This window comes from Narcine bancroftii, chromosome 8 (assembly GCF_036971445.1).
Source record: "Narcine bancroftii isolate sNarBan1 chromosome 8, sNarBan1.hap1, whole genome shotgun sequence".
NCBI classification, from domain to species: Eukaryota; Metazoa; Chordata; class Chondrichthyes; order Torpediniformes; family Narcinidae; genus Narcine; species Narcine bancroftii.
In genome coordinates this window covers 46,232,075-46,253,348 of record NC_091476.1, presented here as the reverse complement: position 1 = coordinate 46,253,348, position 21,274 = coordinate 46,232,075, and the positions used below count along the sequence as shown (strand labels likewise).

The 21,274-nt window shown below is 38.5% G+C and overlaps 1 protein-coding gene across 1 annotated transcript in view; it reads left to right on the top strand.

The window, feature by feature from the left end:
• LOC138740643 (integrator complex subunit 6-like) overlaps positions 1 to 21,274 on the top strand; it is a 133,354-nt gene that overhangs the window by 81,782 nt on the left and 30,298 nt on the right. Inside the window, 1 exon segment of the mRNA XM_069893569.1 lies at positions 12,267 to 12,380. Within this exon segment, the coding sequence (XP_069749670.1) occupies positions 12,267 to 12,380 (114 nt within the window).

Sequence of the window (21,274 nt, the reverse complement as noted above, 5' to 3'; positions counted from 1 at the left end):
AGAAATTCCCCATTATGTTCCCCTTAAACATTGCACCTTTCACCCTTAACCCATGTCCTCTTTTTCTTGTCTCAGCCAACCTCAGTGTAAAAAGTCTGTTTACATTTACCCTACCAATACCCCTCATAATTTTGTGTACCTCTATTAAATCTATCAAGATTGGCTCCAAGGTGAAAGAGGGATGATGTTGAAGGTTCTTTTGGACTGATGGCCTGTGACTAGCAGTGTGATGCAGGTTTCAGTGATGGGTCCAGAGCTGTTTGTCATCTATACCAATGATTTAAATTTTAAAAATTTTAAATTTGGATGTTCAGCACCGTAACAGGCTCTTCCAGCCCACGTCCCCAAGCTGCCCAATTCTCCAATTTTCCTACAGCCCCCATATATTTTTGATGGGGGTGGGGGGGCGAGAGAGGGAAGGAAACAGGAGCACCCCAAGGAAACCCACGCAGACATGGGGAAAATATACGAGCTCCTTGATGACAGCACCAGATTGAAACCCAGGTTGCTGGCGCTTAATAGCGTGTGCTAACTGTTAGGCTAACTGCGCCACTCCTTTCATTTAGATGGCAAGATTATTAAGTTTGCGCATGAGCAAATTTGCAGAAGGTGAGAGGTATAAGCAAATTGGCCATTGTGTGAGTGGCCAGAACTGGAGTTGGTAATTGGGGCTTTGGTGAGAAGAACCATAAACTAAGGTGAGACACTGGTGAGAGTTTATTATTAATTATTCTTTGACTTTATTAGTGGCAAGATAGAATAGTCAGAATGGCAACAGGGTTATTGGAGTGTTCATCCTGGAGATGTGGAAGTTCTGGGAGACTTGGCATCTCCCTGATGACTGCATCTGCATAAAGTGCATGCAGATGCAGCTCCTTACTGACTGTGTTGGGGAACTGGAGCTCAAAGGCCTTCAGCTAGTAATGGAAAATGAGGAGTTCATAGATAGGAGCTACAGGGAGGCAGTCACTCCAAAGCTGCAGGAGGCAGGTAGCTGAATGTCAGTCAGGAGAGGGAAAGGTAAGGCAAGCAGTCGTGAGGTGCAGGGTACCCCTGTGGCTATTCCCTTCAATAATAAGTACACCACTTTGGATACTGTTTTGGAGGTGGGTGTGGTAGGTTGGGGAAGAGCCACCTACCAGGGCAAAACCATAGTGACTGCATCTCTGGCACTGAGCCTGACCCTGTGGGTCAGACAGCGATGAGGGAGAAAAACAGTGATAGAGTTTTCAATAGTTAGAGGGGCAGGCAGGAGAGTCTATGCACGTGAAGGAGATACCCCGATGGTTTGTAGCCTCCCAAGTGCCAAGGTTGTCTCAGATCAGGTCCATGGCATCCTGAAAAGGGAGGGTGAGCAGCCAGAAGTCAAAGTACATATTGATATTAATGCCGTGGGTAGGTAAAGGGCTGAGAGAATACAAGGAGCTAGGTAGGGAGCTGACGGCCAGGACTTCAAGAGTGGTAATCTCAGGATTGCTGCCTGTGCCACGTGCCAGTTATAGTGACAGAGTGCTACCACCAGGAGGAGTCTGAGACAAAGTGTGTAGCATCTGGGGAATGTTGTTGCATCTTCAGTAGATCCAAAATGGATGCCTTCACATGAGGTCTGGCATGTGTACTGTCCTTAGTGCTGTTTGTTTAGTTCATAAATCTTGTTTTAAAAAGAACCCGTTTCCTTATTGTAATAAAAGAAAAATCACACCAGTGAGGGTAAGAATAGTTGATATGGCAGATTAATGCATGGCTGTATAATTGGTGCAGGGGCAGGGTTTCTAGATTATTGAGATCTATTCTGAGGAAAATATGATCTGTACAAATATGACAGGTTACACCTGAACTGGAAGGGAACCAAAATCTTGATGGAGAGTTTGCAAAAGCTGTTGAGGGTTTAAACAGGTTTGAGAGGGGAATGGGAGACAGAATGATCAGGCAGAGAATAGAGCAGGTGATGGAAAGGTTGATGCAATGTGGCGTGAGATTGTGAGGAAGGACAGGCAGTGAAAGGAGCATAAATATAGTCAGTTGGAGGGATTGAAATGTGTTTTCTTCAATGCAAGAAGTATTTGGAATGAGAGAGATGTACAATTCATGGAATTATGTGATGCAATGACAGGATTAACTCCTGCAGGTGCTGGGGTTTAGATGTTTTAAAAGGGATAGGAAGGGAGGTAAAAGAGGGGAAGTTGCATTGGTAATTAGGGATAGTATCACAGCTGCAGAAAGGCAGGACATTGTGGAGGGATTGTCTCGTGAGTTAGTATGGGTGGAAGTCCAAAACAGGAAGGGAGTGATCCTTCTTGGGAGTAGTCCATAGGCTCTCAAATAGCCCTTGGGACACTGAGGGAAAGATAAGTAGGCAGAGTTTGGAATGGTGCAGAAATAACAGGGTTGTTGTTATGGGAGACTTCAAGTTCCCAAATAGTGACTGGTACATCCTTAATGCAAGAGGGATAGATGGGGCAGAATTTGTCAGGTGTGACCAAGAGTAATTCCTGACACAGTATGTGAGGAAGCTGACTACAGAAGAGGCCATTGGATCTAGTACTGGGTAACGAACCTGCTGATGTGACAGACCTCATAATGGGGGAGCATTTTGGTGATAGTGACCTTCAGCATAGATAACAATAAGAATAGGAGTCAAAATAGTAAAGTGTTTAATTGGGAAAGGGATAATACTGATGGAATTCAGCAGGAACTAGGAGAATAGATTTGGAACAGATTTTCTCAGGGAAAATCGCAGAAGTAATGTGGAAGAAGTAACAAAAGAAACTTGTGAAGTAGGGCATTAGGTGTGGTGTATGTGGATTTTAGTTAGACATTTGACAAAGTTCCCCCACCATAGACTCTCAGAAAATCATGAAGCATGGGGTACATGGAACTATGGATGTTGGGATTCAGAATTGGTTTGCCTGCAGAAATCAGGGGTCAGTGACTCGTGGATCTATTCTGGAACCTTTGTGATTTTTGTAAATGACCTGGATGAAGAAATGGAGGGATGGGTCAGTAAATTTTCAAATGACCAAAGTTGGAGTTGTGGATGGTGTACAAAGTTGTAGTAGGTTACAGGAGGATCAATCTAGACAGGATGCAGAGTTGGTTGGAAAAGTGGCAGACGGAGTTCAAACTGGATAAGCGTGAAGTGATGCATTTTAGAAGGTTGAACTTGAAGGCAGAGTACATGATTAATGCCAGAATTCTGAACAGTGTGAAAGAATAGAGGGACGTTGGAGTCCTAATCCATAGATTTCTCAACAATGGCATGCAGGTTGATAGGGTAGTTAAAGCTTCTGGTATGCTGGCCTTCATTAGTCAGGGGATTGAGTTTAAGTGTTATAAAGTAATGTTGCAGCTCTATAAAACTCTGGTTAGTCCACACTTGGAATATTATGTTCAGTTATGGTCACCACCTTCCAGGAAAGACATGGAAGCATGGGAGTCAATGCAGTGGAAACTTACCAGGATGCTGCCTGGATATTGGAGAACGTATTTTATGAGACAAGGTTAACAGAGCTAGGAGTTTCTCTTTAGAGCGAAAAAGATGAGAGGTGACTTATTAGAAGTCTAGAAGATAGAGAGACGTAGATACAGCCCACACCTTTTCCCAGGGTGACAGTAGTAAATATCAGATAAACAAATATCTGTTTAATGTGGAGGAAAGTTTAAGGGAGACATCAGGGCTATTTTTTTTATATACACAGATTAGTGGGTTCCTGATATGCATTTCCAGAGGTGGGGTGGAGGCTGGTACAATGGGTACATTTAGAAGACACTTAGACAGGCACAGGTTTAGTTTGTTGTACAAGTTGCAATAGGTTGGCATAATGCTGTTGACCAAAGACCCTGTGCTGTAAAGCTTTATGTTCTCTGAGACTGCAATGGACAAGTATGCTGGAGAAACTCAGCAGGCCATGCAACCTCCATCAGAATAAAAGGTAAACAAAGTTTTGGGCCTGAACCCTTCACCTTTCTTGATTGTCCCAAGATTACTCTCCTACTGTCACTTTAGTCACTTACCCTATCTCATTCCAGAAAAGGAATACAACACTACCAACTTTTCAATCTCCATTGTGAGAAACCAGAGAATGGTGGTAGAAGTTTCTATAGCTAAATGGAGGCCTGTAAAGTGCTGTCTCTCAAGAATTAGTGCTGGTCTATTGATGATTGTTAGTTACAGTGCTCTCCCTAATGTTTGAGGCAAAGACATTTTTTTTCCTTTATTTGCCTCTGTAAACCACAGATTTAATTTTAATTGCCCCGCTCCAGTGATTTTAGTGGCCGTTCCAGATTTTATTAAAGGGAATTTGTGTACATTTTGGTTTGACCATGTAGAAATTACAGCACATTTTATCCCCTCATTTCGGGGCACCACAATATTTGGGAAAAAGCAATGGTATGTATATTGAAATATTTATGCTTAGTACTTTGTTGCTTATCCTTTGCATGCAATGACTGATTGAAGTCTGTGATTCATAGACAACATGAGGTGGTGAGTATCTTTTCTGGTGATGCTCTGCTAGGCCTCTATTGCAGTCCTCAGATCCTGCTTGTTTCGGGGCCTTGTCCCCTGTTTTTTCTTCAGCAGATGAAAGGCATGCTCAATTGGTTTTAGATCAGGTGATTAACGGTCATTCAAGAATTTTCCTGTTTTTAGCTTTGAAAAATTCCTTTGTTGCTTTAGCAGTATGTTTGGGATCCTTGTCTTGCTATAGGATGTAGAATGACTTTGGAGGCATTTGCTCGAACTTGAGCAGATAAGATGTTTCTTTGCACCTCAGAATTCATTTGCTACTGCCATCAGCGTGGTGGCCATAACACTTCCACCATGTTTCATAGATGAGGTGGTATGCTTTGGATCTTGGGCATTTCCTTTACAGTGCCATACTTTGCTTTTGCCATCTTTCTTAATCTTGGTTTCATCTGTTCACAAGACATCTTTTGTAGAATTCTGCAGGCTCTTAAATACTTCCTGTCAATCTGTAATCTGGTCATCCTGTTTCTGTGGCTAGTGGTTTGCATCTTGCAGTGTAGCCTCTGTATTTCAACCTCACTGTGGCTTCTTTGTCTTTCATTGGCACAACTCTAGTCCTTGTGTTTAAAAATGCCAACTACAGACTCTAAAGATGATTGAAAACGTAGAACCAAGTTTCCCTCTCTTATATCTGCACCAATGAAGCAATTAAGCATACCTGAATAATCACAAACACATGTGAAGCCCAATGGTATAGTGCCTTGAAATGGGGGAACTATGTATAAAAAGTGCTGTAATTTCTACATGGTCAAGCCAAAATGTATACAAATAACCTTTAATAAAATCTGGATGGTGCACTTTAATCATATGAGAATTGTTTGATTCCAAGTTTAAAACTGGAGCAGGGCAAATAAAGGAAAAAAAAATTCCCAAAATTATGGAGGGCACTGTTTAATTGATGATCATGTTGAAAATTAGAGCAACAAGTTAGCTGATGACACAAAGATTGGAGGTATAAATAACAGCATAAAAGTCTTTAAAAGCTTGCAGCGCTATCTGGACCAGCTGGAAAAATGGGCCACAAAATAGCAGATAAAATTTATTCCAAACAAGTGTAAGGTTTTTCACTTTGAAAAGACGAACCAAGGTAGATCATAAATGCTAAACATTGAAGCAACAGAGGGATCGGGGGATACAGATACATAATTCCCTGAAAGTGGTGTCATGGATAGATAGGGTGGTTAAGAGTATTTCTGTCATGTTGTCCTTTGTAAATCAAAGTATTGAGTATAGGAATTTGAGTATAGGTAAAATTGTAGAAGACATTAGCGATGCCAAAATTCGGAGTATTGTGTGCAACTTTGGTCACCTAACTACAGGAAAAATATCAATAAGATTGAATATGTGCAGAGGAGATTTACAATGATGTTGCTGGGTCTTTTTTAAAATTTTTTAAATTTTTCATACTGTGAACCATATCAACCAAAATATATACAAACGTTTCTCATTAAATATACACAGTGGCATTTTCTCCCTTTTTTTCCCCCCTACCTTCCAACTCCTCTCCAAAACCAAGAAATATTCAACATATACAATAAAACCATTAAACAATGTCATCACACAATGAAAAATAAACAAGAAAAATGTGCGATCGACTTTTACACACTGGATCAAGTCGTTTTATCCTCTTATCATTTTAGGGGCTGGAGGTCCGAGGCAAGCCCTTTCTGTTATGTTCCATGTATGGTTCCCAAATTTGTTCAAATAATGTGACTTTATTTTTTAAATTATATGTTTTTTCCAATGGAATATATTTATTCATTTCCATGTACCATTGCTGTATTCTCAGGCTCTTCCATTTTCCAAGTTGACATAATACATTTTTTTGCTACTGCTAAGGGTATCATAATAAATCTTTTTTATGCTTTATCCAATTAGAGGCCTAATTCCTTACCACTTGTATTACTTAGAAGAAAGATCTCTGGATTTTTTGGTATATTATTTTTTGTGTATTTATTTAATATCTGATTTAGATCTTCCCTAAACATTTTCACTTTTTCACATGCCCAAATTGCATGTACTGTTGTTCCCATTTCCTTCTTACAGCAAAAACATCTATCTGATGATGTTGGATCCCATTTATTTAACTTTGGGGTGTGGTACATAACCTGTGTAACCAATTATACTGTACCTTGTGTTTATTATATTCTTCATATTTCCAGAACATAACTTTTCCCATGTTTCATTTTTTATCTTTGTTTAAATCCTTTTCCCACTTTTGTTTGGGTTTATAGCTTATTTCATCCTTTTCCTTCTCTTGCAGCTTAATGTACATGTTCGTTATAAATATTTTAATTATCATTGTGTCTGAAATCACATATTCAATGCTGCTTCCTCTGGTAATCTCAGTCTGTTTCCCAATTTGTCCTTTAAATAAGCTTTCAGTTGATGATAAGCAAACATTGTACTTCAACTGTTCAAATGTTAATAAATTATTTCCCAAAAAACAATTTTCTATTCTTTTAATTCCTTTTCTCTCCCATTCGCTAAAGGAAAGGTTAACTATTGTAAAAGGGATTAGCGGATTTTGCGTCAATAGTAATTTCGGTATTTGGTAATTCATTTTTTTCCTTTCTAAGTGAATCTTCCATATATTGAGTAAATGATGCAGTACTGTTGAGCTTTTATATTGCACCATCTTTTCATCCCACATAAAATATATGTTCCGGTACCTTCTCCCCTATTTTATCTAGTTCTATCTTAGACCAGTCTGGTTTTTCCCTTGTCTGGTAAAAATCTGATAAATACCTTAATTGTGCTGCTCTATAATAATTTTTAAAGTTTGGTAACTGCAAACCACCTTGGTTGTACCTCTCTGTTAATTTATCTAATGCTAACCTCTGTTTTCCCCCCCCTTTCCATATTAATTTCCTTATTATTCTCTTTAGTTTATTAAAGAATTTCTCTGTTAAGGGAATTGGTAATGATTGAAATAAGTTTTGTATACTTGGGAAGACATTCATTTTAATCCAATTTACCCTCCCTATCAATGTTAGTGGTAATTCTTTCCAATCTTCTAAGTCTTCCTGCAATTTCTTTATTAGTGGCTGATAATTTAATTTGTACAGGTGGCTTAAGTTATTATCTAACCTAATACCTAGGTATCGGTTTGCTTGTGTTTGCCATTTAAATGGTGATTCTTTTTAAATTCTGTATAATCCGTATTACTCATTGGCATCACCTCACTTTTATTTTGCGTTGGATTTTGTACCCCGATATTTCTACATATTCCAATTCCTTATGTAATTCTTTTATTGATATTTCTGGTTCTGTTAAGTATACTATGATGTCATCTGCAAATAAACAGATTTTATACACCTCCTTTTTTTATTTTCTGTTCTTATCAGTTCTGCCAATGGTTCTATTGCTAAAGGGAACAGTGAGGGGGATAATGGATATCCCTGCCTAGTAGACCTACTTAATTTAAATTGGTTCGATACATATCCATTTACTGTTACCTTCGCCAACGGTCCATTATATAATGCTTTAATCCAATAAATATATTTTTCTGGTAGATTGAACCTCTGTAGTACTTTGAATAAATAATTCCATTCTACCCTGTCAAAGGCTTTTTCTGCGTCTAAAGCTACAGCCACTGTTGGCTTCTTCTTTCCTTGAACTGCATGAATTAGATTACAGACATTATCCGCTGTTTGTCATTTCTTAATAAATCCAGTTTGATCTTGTTTTACTATTTTTGATACATAGTCAGCCAATCTGTTTGCTAATAATTTTGCTATTATCTTGTAATCTGAATTAAGTAGAGATATTGATCTATATGATGCTGGTGTTAGTGGATCCTTCCCTGTCTTTGGTATTACTGTAATTATTGCTGTCTTACATGAATCTGGCAAATTTTGTGTTTCTTCTATCTGGTTCATTACTTCCAGGAGAGGAGGAATTAATAACTCTTTAAATGTTTTTTTAGAATTCTATTGGGAATCCATTCTCTCCAGGTGTTTTATTGTTCGGCAGCTTTTTTTAAATATATCCTGTACTACTTCTATTTCAAATAGTTTTATCAGTTTGTTTTGTTCCTCTTCTTGCAATTTGGGCAGTTCAATTTTAGCTAAAAGCTCTTCTATTTTTATCATCTTTCCCCTCCTTCTCAGTTTGGTATAATTGTTCATAAAATTCCTTAAAATTCTCATTAATCTCTATTGGGTTATATGTAATTTGTTTGTCCTTTTTCCTTGATGCCAATACAGTTCTTTTAGCTTGTTCTGTTTTAAGTTGCCAGGCTAATATTTTGTGTTTTTTCTCCCAGTTCGTAATATTTTTGCTTTATTTTCATTAGGTTCTTCTCCACCTTATACGTTTGTAATGTTTCATATTTTATTTTTTTTGACCACCAATTCTCTCCTTTGTTATATCATCCCTTTTTACTAATTCCTTTTCTGTACTTAGTATCTCCCTTTCCAACTCCTCTATTTCCCGATTGTAGTCCTTTTTCATCTCAGTTACATAACTTATTATCTGCCCTCTAATGAAGGCTTTCATTGCTTCCCATAATATTTGTGTTTCACTGATTCCCTATTTATTTCAAAATATGTTTTAATTTGATGTTCAATAAACTCTCTAAATTCCAGCTTTTTAAGTAGCATGGGGTTTAACCTCCATCTATATGTTCTTGGTGGGATGTCCTCCAGTTCTATTGGTAATAGCAGGGGTGAATGATCTGAAAGTAGTCTAGCTTTATACTCCGTTTTCCTGACTCTCCCTTGAATATGGGCTGACAACAAAAACATATCAATCCTTGAGTATGTTTTATGCCTACTCGAATAATATGCCTTCTCTCTTGGGTGCTGCCTCCTCCATAAATTTCATTTCCTGCATTGATTTAACCATAAATTTGGCCAATTTATTCTTTTTGCTAGTCTTTTGTCCAGTTTTATCCAACATTGGATCCAAATTAAGGTTAAAATCCCCTCCTATCAATATATTTCCTTGTGTATCTACAATCTTCAAAAAAATATTTTGCATAAACTTTTGATCCTCTTCATTAGGTGCATATATATTGAGCAAATTCCAAAATTTTGAATATATCTGACACTTTATCATTACATATCACCCTGCTGGATCTATTATTTCCTCCTCTATTTTGACTGATACATTTTTATTAATTAATATATCTACACCTCTAGCTTTTGAATTATATGATGCTGTCGCTACGTGCCCTTCCCAGTATCTCTTTAATTTGTTATGTTCCACTTCAGTTAGATGTGTTTCCTGCACATATGCTATATCTACTTTTTCTTTTTCAGTAAATTTAATAGCCTCTTCCTTTTAATTTGGTTATGTATTCCATTAATGTTTATAATCATATAGTTCAACACGGCCATTTCATATCCTGTTTACACCTCATTTCTGCTTCCTCACCACCACCATCCCCCTTTTGCCCATTTTCATCTCTCAGTTTTCTCTTTTTGAACTCGATGTATGACAACACATTTAAAACATAAAATACTCTAACAACTCCCACATCCAATATTCCCTTAATGCCAAACATCTCTTCCCTCTCTGAGTTGCCCCTTATCCCTTGCCGGGCAACCACAATTCCCCTTTCCATTTAGATTGCGAACCTGCTCGCAAGCGTCAACTGATTTCACAGTGACGGTTATTCTCTCCCAACCCCCCCCACCCCAGAAAACACTTTTTTACACATATAACAAATTTCTCCCTTTTTCCCCTTGTTTCCTTTCTTCCCTTCTCTTTCCCTTCTTTAGTTCTTTACTTTAACATTGTTTTTACATCTTTATATATTATTTTATCGCCATTCTTCATTCTTATTACACCTCTTCATCTCTCCTTCTGTCCTGTAAGCGTTCTGCAAATTTTTGTGCTTCCTCCGGATCCGAGAACAGTCTGTTTTGCTCCCCAGGGATAAATATTTTAAACACAGCTGGATGTCTTAATATAAATTTATAACCTTTTTTCCATAGGATCGATTTTGCTGTATTAAACTCCTTCTTCTTTAAGAGTTCAAAACTTATGTCTGAATAAAAAAATATTTTTTGACCCTTGTATTCCAATGGTTTATTATCATCTCTAATTTTATTCCTTGCCTGCTCCAGTATATTTTCTCTTGTTGTATATTTCAAAAATTTTACTGAAATGGATCTTGGTTTTTCATGTGTCTATGGTTTCAGAGCTAGTGTAATGTATGCCATTCCTTCCTGCATTTCTGTTGTTCCCAGGACCTTTGGGATCCATTCTTTTATAAATTCCTTCATATCTGTTCCTTCTTCATCTTCCTTTAGGCCCACTATTTTTATGTTGTTTTGCCTACTATAATTTTCCAACATATCAATTTTCTGAGCTAACAACTCTTGTAACTCTTTAATTTTTTTTATCACTTTCTTCCAATTTTCTTCTTAAGTCATTTACTTCCATTTCTACAGCCATTTCTTGTTCTTCCACATTTTCTACTCTTTTCCCTATTTCTGTCATGACTTGCTCTAATCTTTGCACTTTATCTTCTGTTCTTTTCATTTTTTCTTTTTATTTCACTAAATTCTAATGACAACCATTCTTTTAATGCTCTCATTTGTTCTTCAAAAAAAGCTTTATCTATATTCTGACCATCTGTTTTACCTTCAATTTCTCTGTGAAGATCTTGGTCTTCTTCTTCCTCTTCTGAGTCTGTACCTGTATTTGTGTCTTTTTTCTTCTTTGTATCTGTGCCTCTTCTGACTTTCCTGATGAGTTGTTTGTCTCACTTTGTCGGGCCTCTTCTTGCTTGGCCTCTTGCTGTTGGTCTTGTTCTTCTGAGCTGCTCATCTGAGCCTCCTGCTGCTGCTCTTCTTTCCTTTCACTCCCTCTCCTGCTGCTTTCCTCCTCTTCCAGCTGAGAGCCTTGGTATCGAGCATCCTTCAGCTGGTCGCGCTGTGGTTGTCTGCTCCTCGGCTGAGCCCCCCTCCCGTCGATGTTCTCTTTCTCCTTAGATTGTGCATGCGTGAGGAGTCTCGCACTTTTGTTTGGTTCAGGGAGCCATTTTTGCAATCGAGGGTTCGCAACTCCGCAGGGCCAATACCAATCTCGGAGATCAGGCGCTCTTCACCACCACAGCTCCCTGTTTCTTTGTGCAGATAAAGCCTTCTCCTTTCTTTTCCGGCGTCTTTTCTTTTTTTCCCATTGTTTTTACTTGTTCCTTCTTGGGTGCCATTTTCTTTCTTTACAACTTTATCTTTTATTTCTTATATTTTGTATTTATTGAACTTTGTCTTTTCTTCACTTTTTTTCTTCTTTTCTGGAGAGGGCTGGTATTACCCTTCCGGCCACTATTCCATCACGTGACTCCTCTTGATGTTGCTGGGTCTTGAAGAACTGATTTACAGGGAAAAGTTAAACAGGTTGTGACTTTATTCCTTAGAGTGTAGGAGAATGAGGGGAGAATTGATGTGCATAATTATGAAGGGTATAAATAGAGTAAATGCAAGCAAGAATTTTCCACTGAGGTTAGGTGAGACAAAAACTAGAGGACATGGGTTAAGGGTGAAAGGTGTTATGTTTAAAGGGAACATAAGTTCTTCACACAGAGTCATGACGTGTGGAACGAGCACAGACTAAATGGGATGATCGGTCTCTTTCTCTGTTGTAGTGTTTTATGGTTCTTTATCATATTAATGTTGCATTTTTAAAAGTTTATTACAAAAGTCTTGTGTATTTGTGATAATTATTAAATTAATGCAAATTTGATAAATTTGTCATCTTCTGATCATTATATTTATGGTTTCAGCCATTGAAAAAAGCACTGCGGATGATGGGGGCTCCAAATTTATTAAATGATAACAGCATGGATTGTGGACTCAGTTACAGTGTAATTTCTTACCTCAAGAAACTTAGCCAACAGGTAAGTATTTCCCAGCAGTATTTGGAATGGGGTACTTTGCCTGCAGGGCATTACAAATGTCTCCACAGGGCAGGAGATGGTGATGTGTTTTGTGAGTTAAGGAGGCAGTCATGAGGAAAGCAACATAGTGCAACATGAAACAAAGTTCATACTTTTTCTTGGACTAATTGCCACTGAAGATTTATTTATCTACTCTTTGATATTTATTATCTTTATCTGTCATGGTATGGCCATTTTTTTGTACTATTGTAGTTGGTGTATGTTTTATACATGTGTTTGCAGCAAGCAAGAATTTTGATGCATTTGTACAGTGTATATTTTTATGACAGTAAACATGTATCTCAGGCCTGGATACTGATCTGAGCTATGTTATTTGAGCTAATTTGTGTAGCATCATGATCAGCCCAAGTCATTGTCACTGTTTGTGGATGATGTAATACAGGCCTATTTCAGATTTTCCCTTTGCCCCAAATATGGTCTTTGTTCATTTGGTCAAATTTTGAATGATGTTGTTTAGACAAAACAGCTTTGGCAAAGTAAATTTGGCAGAGATTTTATAAGAAAATAGCTGAACAGTTGTTACAATGTGTTTAATTTGTTATTTCAACATTGTTTTAAAATAGAGCAAAAAGCTTGATGATGCCAAAATTAGTGGTAGAGTGGACTGTGAAGAATTTTATCTGAGCATCTCAAGGGAAATAAATAGTGATGACCTGAAGAGAATCCATATTACAGAAGCAGAGGTTCTAGAGTTCTCAAAACACATACTGATCTAAATCCCCTGGGCCAGATCAAGTGTATCCTAGAATGTTATGGGAAATTGGCTAAGATATTGCAGGAACCCTATAAGAGATATTTGCAGCATTGGCGAGGTGCTAGAAGACTGGCTCATTGCCATCTCAAAGAATTCTAACCGGTCTGTCGGGCAAGATCTTCCCTAAAGAAACCATGCTGATTTCATCCAATTCTTTTTTGTTCCCTGAGACCTCATGTTTAATAATAGACTCGAAAACTTTGCCTCGTGCATCAATCATGGGTAAGTTGCTGGATGGGATTCTGAGAGGTAGGATCTACTTGCTTTTTTGAAAGGCCAGGACTGATTAGCAATAAATAGCTTTGTGTGTGGGGAAATTGTCTTGCGGCCTTGAGTTTTACCAAGAAGATTAACAAGGGCAGGGTGGTAGATGTTGTCGAAATTGGGTTTTAGTAATGCCTTTGACAAGATCCTGGATGATAAGGTGATACAAAAAGTCAGATCACATGGTATCCAGGATGAGACAGCCAATACAGAATTGATTTGATGGTAGAAGGCAGAGTGGTAGTGAAGGGCTCTGATTCAGGTTGGAGGCCTATAGCTAGTCGTGTGCTGAAGGGGTTGGTGCTAGGTTCATCACTGTTTGTCATCCAAGCAGTTATAACAAATGATGATGTAGTTAGCAGTGTTTGTGCCTGACACCACAATTGGTAGTGCAGTGGACAATTCAAAAAAAGTTATCTAACATTGCAAAAGGATCAGATCAACTAGGAAAGTGGGCCAAGGAATAGCAAGTGGAATTTTACTTGGAGAATTGTGAGGTATTGTACTTTGGGAGTTTTAACCAGGGCAAAGCTTGTAGAGTGAATGGTAGGGCTTTGAAGTCTTTCAAAGAGATTTTCATGGTGCTCAACAAAAGTATATTCCAGTTAGAAACAAGGTTTAATGGCTCTGGGACTTGCTGGAGTTGAGAAGTATAAACGGGATCTCATTGAAACAACTGATAGTGTTTGTGAAGATTTTTCCTAATGTGGGGATGGGAAGTAAATAGTCTGGGTCCAAAAGGAGCAGCCTCAGAATGAAAGGATGTCCCTTTAGTACAGAGATGTGGAGGAATTTCTTTACTCAGACAGTGGTAAATCCCTGGAATTTGTTGCCTTGGATGGCTGTGGAGGCCAAGTCATTGGATATACTTAAGACAGAGGTTGAATCATTCTTGGTAAGAATGAAATCAAGGGTTATGAGGAGAGGCAGGAAAATGAGGCTTAAGAAAGTATAGTAAGTAAATCAGCCATGATGAAATGATGGGGCAGACTGGATGGGCTGAATAGCCTAATTCTCCTATGTTTATGGTCTTGTAAGAGGAGGCTGGGACTTTTCTCCCTGGAATGTAGGCCACTGAGAGAGGACCTTCATTGAAGTTTATATAATCATGTGGGGGAGAGATAAAGTGAATAAGGACAAGTTGGCAAGCTTGTGGAAAGCCCATTTGGAAGGCAGCCTGGTCAAAGCCCCTGTGGTTCAAGCAAGAGGAGAGGACTGGCTGTCTAATGTTTTACTTGGAATAAGTGAAACAAAAAGGAACTCTGTGGTGACCTGAAAGAAAAAGGTTATCATCTGGAAAACCCTGATGGGGCAAGTTTCGTCAGCAAGACACTGGAGTGGCTGATTAAAAAAATAATCATTTGCGGATGTCCTGGAACAACAAATCTTTCTCTGAAAACCGACAAGAACCTTTCTGAGCGATAACCATTTTCCTCTCAAGCACCAAAGCCTGGTGAACTTTATAAATGTTAAATTCTGTGCACAGTATAATAATTGCCTGCAACCAGTGAACTTGGAAGAATAAGAAGTGAGACTGGACTGTGAACCAAAGAACTTTTCTGAACTAACATACACATTACATATGTGTGAGCTTAGAATTAGAAAGGGGTTAAGTTCGATTAGTTCAGTCAATAGCGGTAAGTTAAAGTGTGATTCTATTTTCATGTTTAAAGATAATTAAAAGCATCTTTTATTTAAGTAACCATTTGTCTTGGTAAATATCTATTGCTGCTGGGTTTTGGGGACCTCTGGGCTCGTAACAACAGTGAAACCCCGATTTTAGATGCTCTGATTTAACACAAAAATTGGAATATAATGCAATGTCATTAGACTTGGTCATCAGGGTTCCAGCTTGATTTAAAATACATACAGAATAACTGGGATGTTCCAAATAAAGGAGAAATGGAAATGATGTAGGTATGCACATTAAATAGGGAAATACAGTGAACCCCCAATTTAGCGCAACCCTGCTTTTTTCGTGATGAGATTTTATGGACTCCAACGATCATGCTATAACAGGGTTTCTCTGTAGCTGGCCCTTTTTCCCCCTCAGATTAGATGATGGATTATGTAAAGATGCCAGATTAAGTGAAGGAGGGAGTACAGGTGTATCTCTTAAAAGAAATTTAGACAGGCATGTGATTAGGAAACGTTTAGAGGGATATGGGCTGAACACAGGCAAATGGGACAAGTTTAGTTGACATGGGAAAGTTGTGCTGAAGGGCCTGTTTCCTTGCTGTAGAACTCTGAATGAGAGGTGACACAGTGGTGCAGTGAGTAGATCTCAGGCTTCGTTTGACAGCATAAATGCTGGAAAAATTGTTTCGCTTGTGGGAGTTCAATAAATAATTTTGGAATTAAGGGCTCCAATGGAGACTGAGATGAGGATTTTTTTTACCTTTCTCAGCTTTAGAGTGTTTGGAATTCCTTTCTTCAGAAAACTATGGCAGCTGAACCTTGAATATTTTCGATGCTGAAAGTTTTAAAATCAGTTGAAATTGAGGGGGTCCTGGAAGGTGAGTAAGAAAGTATACGAGGAATGTTGGATAGCCATGACCTTATTGAATGGCAGAGAAGGCCCAAGGGCCCGAATATCCTGTTCCTCCTTACTCCTTTCGTTTTAAAAGCTGAGTTATATAGCATTTTCAAATTTGTGAAAAGTACTTCAAATTTGAACTTGAGATGCCACATTTTGAGTTTCTTTCAGGCATTTTTGATGAATTTTGGGATAATGTACTTCAGTTCTGCTTAAAAGCAGAGTATTTATATGCTCTTTGACGGTGGTTAAAATATTGATTGGCCCAAAGTCTTTATGGGATGATGTTTTCGCTTTAATCTCATGGCTTTTATAGCCCCTACTAGTTGGTAAGAGTGACGTATCAGATTTTCCCATTCAAATTGTCAGGAGTTTAAAAAACAGAGCCAGGAGGATATGCAAAAAAAGGATGATAGCAGAAGTACTAGTTTGATATCTCAAGGAAAGGATGAATAAACTGTCATTTCCCTTAAAAAAGAGGATTTGTGAGAGTGACCTGATGAATGTCTTTCAAATGATGGAAGAGGCAAAAGGGTTCCATTGTGGGGATGGCAAGATGAGAGACCATTGATTCAAGAAATCACTTGAAAATCAAGTGGTGGTTTCAGAAGCAACTATTTTTTTAAATATTGTATTTTTAGTTTTCAAACACATATCACTTAAACATTCTAAATATATATATATATAAAAACAAACCAATATAAACATTCCAGCCCGCCCCCCCCCCTTCATTACCCTCTTAACTTAAAAAAGGTAAACGGATATAGAGTCTTTTTGTCTCACATCAAGGCTCACAATCTATTTTACTAGTTAAAAAAAATAGTATAAGGTTGAGGACAGATCGCGTATTTACAGCAGCAATATTACACTTGTTGGTGGTGCGTGCCAAGGACTGCTCAAAGAAATCTCTTGGTGCCTGCCACATTGACCACCGGCAGTGGGCTGATATCGCCTCCAACCGTGCATCTTGGCGCCTCACAGTTCGGCGGGCAGCAACCTCCTTTGAAGAAGACCGCAGAGCCCACCTCACTGACAAAAGACAAAGGAGGAAAAACCCAATGCCCAACCCCAACCCACCAATTTTCCCTTGCAACCGCTGCAACCGTGTCTGCCTGTCCTGCATCGGACTTGTCAGTCACCAATGAGCCTGCAGCAGACATGGACATACCCCTCCATAAATCTTCATCCGCGAAACCAAGCCAAAGAAAAAAGAAAGAATTACACTTGTGCACCAATAAAGTTTATATACAGTTGTCAGGTCTTCAGGAATGTATCATGTTTATTTCTTAAATTATAAGTAATTTTTTTCCATTTCTGATATCCATCTCTTCAGAGAAATCGGTGTATCTGATTCCACATGATGGCAACACATTTCTTAGCTATTGTCAATGCAATCATAGTAAATGAGATTTGGAACTCAGTTAAATGATTACTGATGTCTTTAAAATTCCCCAACAAATTTAATTCTGGATTGCCAGGGAAGTTGACTCCTGTAATCTTAGATGACCATATATAACCATATAACCATTTACGGAGCGGAAACAGGCCATGTTGGCCTTTCGAGTCCGCACTGGTTCACTGATTTTGTGCGCCCTCTTCAGGCATTGGTCCCGGTTTGTATGACTCGGTCTTGTACTTCTGACACTTCCTGCCAGAAAACATTTACTTTCACACAGGATCAAACAAAATGGAGAAATGTTCCTCCTTCTATTCCACATCGGAAACATCGGTCGGATATTTCAGGCTTTGGTTTGTGCAATCTTTGCGGAGTCAAATATAATTGATGAAGAAAATTGTATTGCACCAAACCATACTTCACATTAATAGTCCATGTTACCCCTTCTTTACATTCAGCCCAGGAATATTCTGATATGTTCATTGCTAAATCTGCTTCCCATCTTTCCCTGTACCTATGAATTCTGAGCTCTTTCCCATCCATCTCGAGGGTAAAATAAATTTGAGTAATATACTTCAGAATATTACCCACCCATAAAATGCGTTCCAATTGACTTGACCCTGGTGGAGTCGTATTTTTCCCCAAATTTCTCTTTAAAAGCTCTTAATTGCAGATAGCAAAAAAAAGGTGCCATTTGGGACATCATGTATTTGCTTCATTTGTTTGAATGACATTAAAATTTCATCCTTTTAACAATCTGCAATATACCTAATCCCCTTCTTGGACCAAATATTTTAAAATTCTATTCCCCATTAACATAGGCAACAATGGATTGTTACATAATGGAGCCCTTACAGAAATTCCAGTTTTCCTTCCTATTATGTCGTTGGTGTCTTGCCATATTATAATCAAATGAATCAATATAAGATCAGAAGACTTTTTTCTTAATTAGTTTCAAGTTCCACCTATAAATAAAATCTTTGGGAGATGCTTCTTCCAACCCATGTAGCACCATATGTAACCAATTGGGTGATATCAAAAGTTGTGAAGCTAGATAGTATTTCTTAAAATCCGGAAGCTTCCAAACCGCCTGATTTGTCGGCCCACGTCAATTTGTTCAGTGCTATTCTTGGCACTTTATTGTTCCATAAAAATTGCTTAACCATACCATTTATTGTTTTTAAAAAACTTATTTGATAAATATATTGATATTGATTGGAACAAATATTGGATATTTGGCATGATCTTCATTTTAATACAGTAACCCTTTCTATTAAGGTCAGGGGCAGGTCCTTCCACTTCAGCAAATCTTTTTCTATTTTTGCCAATAAGGGAGAGTGATTAATTTTATATAGATTGTTCAAATTGATATCGAGCATGATTCCTAAATATTTAATCTCATAATTTTTCCATTTAAGCATACTGTTTACTTGAAATCGCTCATAATTTTGGTTTGTTATTGGTAAAATTTCAGTCTGATGTTCGTTGAGAGGAGGAGGCATCTCCACCTGCACTTTCTGTCGAGGCGACTGGCAAGGCTTGAGTTTTTTCCATCACGAATTTTGGCTTCTTCCTGTGGGATCGTCCAATCATTCTTCAATATTAATCTTTAAAAAAAAAAGTATCCACACTTTTGTAGTTGAACATTTTTTGTTAAAACCACTGTATGGTCGCCTTTTAGAGGATTTTCTCGGAGAGCTCAGAGAAAGACGTCTGCCACACCCCCCACCCCCCAGAAGCAACTATTTTTAAGTAGTGAGAACAGGGAGCTTGTTCCCACAACAGTCGATGTATTTGAGGGGAAGTGGAATAGTGCACAGAAAAATGGAATTTTAAAAAATGTGTAATGAGCAAAGATGACAAAAGTTTGGGTGGAATGGTCTATATATTCTGTGTTATTCCTTCATGCTATAATGCAAGATGATACAGATAAATATGGTTCTTCGGGCAGTTGGTCTGTTTTGTGCAAGATTGGTTTTGGGATGGGGTTGGTAAGAGAAAAGTGAGAAATGTTCACTGCAATACACAAAAATGCTGGAGAAACTCAGGAGGTCACACAGCAAATAGATAAGAGGTAATGGGAGGTTAGAGAAAAATGCTGAGAAGTGATTGGGAAAGGGAAGCAGGTAACTCTGATCAGAAAAGAAAATAAAGGTGTGGGGAGCTGGAGGAAAGGAAGCAGGGGTAGGGAAAGAGGCAAAGGGGAGAGGGTTATCAGAAATTGGAGAGGTTGATGTTAATACCATTTGATTGGAGACTGCTGAGACGAAATACAAGGCGGTGTTCCTCTAATTTATAGGTCGCCTCGGTTTGGTAGTACATGAAGACGTGGATGGATATTTGGGGGAGGCATAGGTGTGTGGAAATAATATGGTTGATCACTGAGAGTTTCTTGTGATTGCAGCATAGAGAGTGAGGAGGTTGCATTAGGAGCATTGGATGCAGTAAATGACCTTTACAAATTCACTAGTGAAGTGTTGTTTCACTTTGAAGGACTGTTTGGGCTCCTGAATGGTGATAAGGGAGGAGGTGTCAGTTCAGGATTGGTATTTCTTGAGGAAATGTTCAATATTTTCTATCACATGATAACAAATACAGTAAATCCCTTGGTATCTGGAATTCAAGCAATGGGCAGCCTCAAGTAACTGGCAAAAAAAGCAAGGAAAATAATTTAAAAAAATTAGAATAAGTAAGAATAAGGTTAAAAAAATTGTTTAAAATTGTAAATATTATCTGAAGTAACATAACCCTTTGGTGAAGATGGGAACAAATATTGAGCTCGCAGAGTGCCTTGGTCCTGCTTTTCTCATAACAGCTGTTTGAATAAAGTTTGAAAAAAGTTGTGTTTGAATAAAATGGCATCGCCTGGGGTGAAGAGCTGGTTGATGCCTCCTGCTGTTGGGTTGGCTGTCTTAAAGTGTCTCCTTATCCCTGCTTAGTAAGTAAGAGTCACCCCAGTCAGAGGCTTTTTCTGTAAATTTGGGGGAGAGGGATTAATTATCTAAAATGTTATTGTCAAGGGGGAGGAACCTGCAGCTGCAGTGACGGCCAAACTTTTTCTAAGAAAGTGACTGAAAATAAAGTAAAAATGCTTTAAGGTTTATTTATTAATGCAAAGGAAGTTTGTTCCATGTAAGTACAGAATAGTAATTTTGTCTTTTAAACTTTATTCCTGATGACGGTATATTAAGCATTGCAAGAGTTTCTACCAATTCCCATAGGTGTTGGATACCACGGGTTTTACTGTATTGCTAAAGAATTGTGAGTTAGATAACTAATTAATGCAGGATTTGGTTGCTTGTTAGTACTATCTTAATTCAACTTTTGTGGTTTGAACGTCTGTAGAGACAACAAATCTTGATCAGATTCAAGATTGATTCACGATTCAATTTATCGTCATGTAATTAAAAACTGTCATACAAAATTACCTTTTGTCTGCTGCAAGGCAGTCAGATTTGCCATCGGCAGAAATTGCCTGGTGCTTCTTACAGTCAGAGAAAGAGAAGCAAAAGATAATTGCCCCCCCCAAACCCCCAGAGTCACCAAATGTCTGTCAATTCTCCTCCAGTGCTCCCACAGCCTCTGCAGCCAGAGTTCAGTCCATACCATTGGCAACCCAAGCTCCAGATCTGAGCTTCTAATATGATTAGGAACCCTTCAGCATCTTTGCACCCTCTCACATCATGGTTCCAATACCTGGTACCCCTTCATCTAGTTTTGAGCCAGTCTCCAGCAGTCTGCGGGCTGCTGATGCGAGTCCCTCTAGCCAGCAGCCTGCGGGAGTTCCTTGCCATGAGTCACCATCAGCCCGCTGCCTGTGTGGGATCTTCAGCTGCAAAACCCCTCACTGGTCTGCTGTTATGGTCACCATAACATGGGCTGTC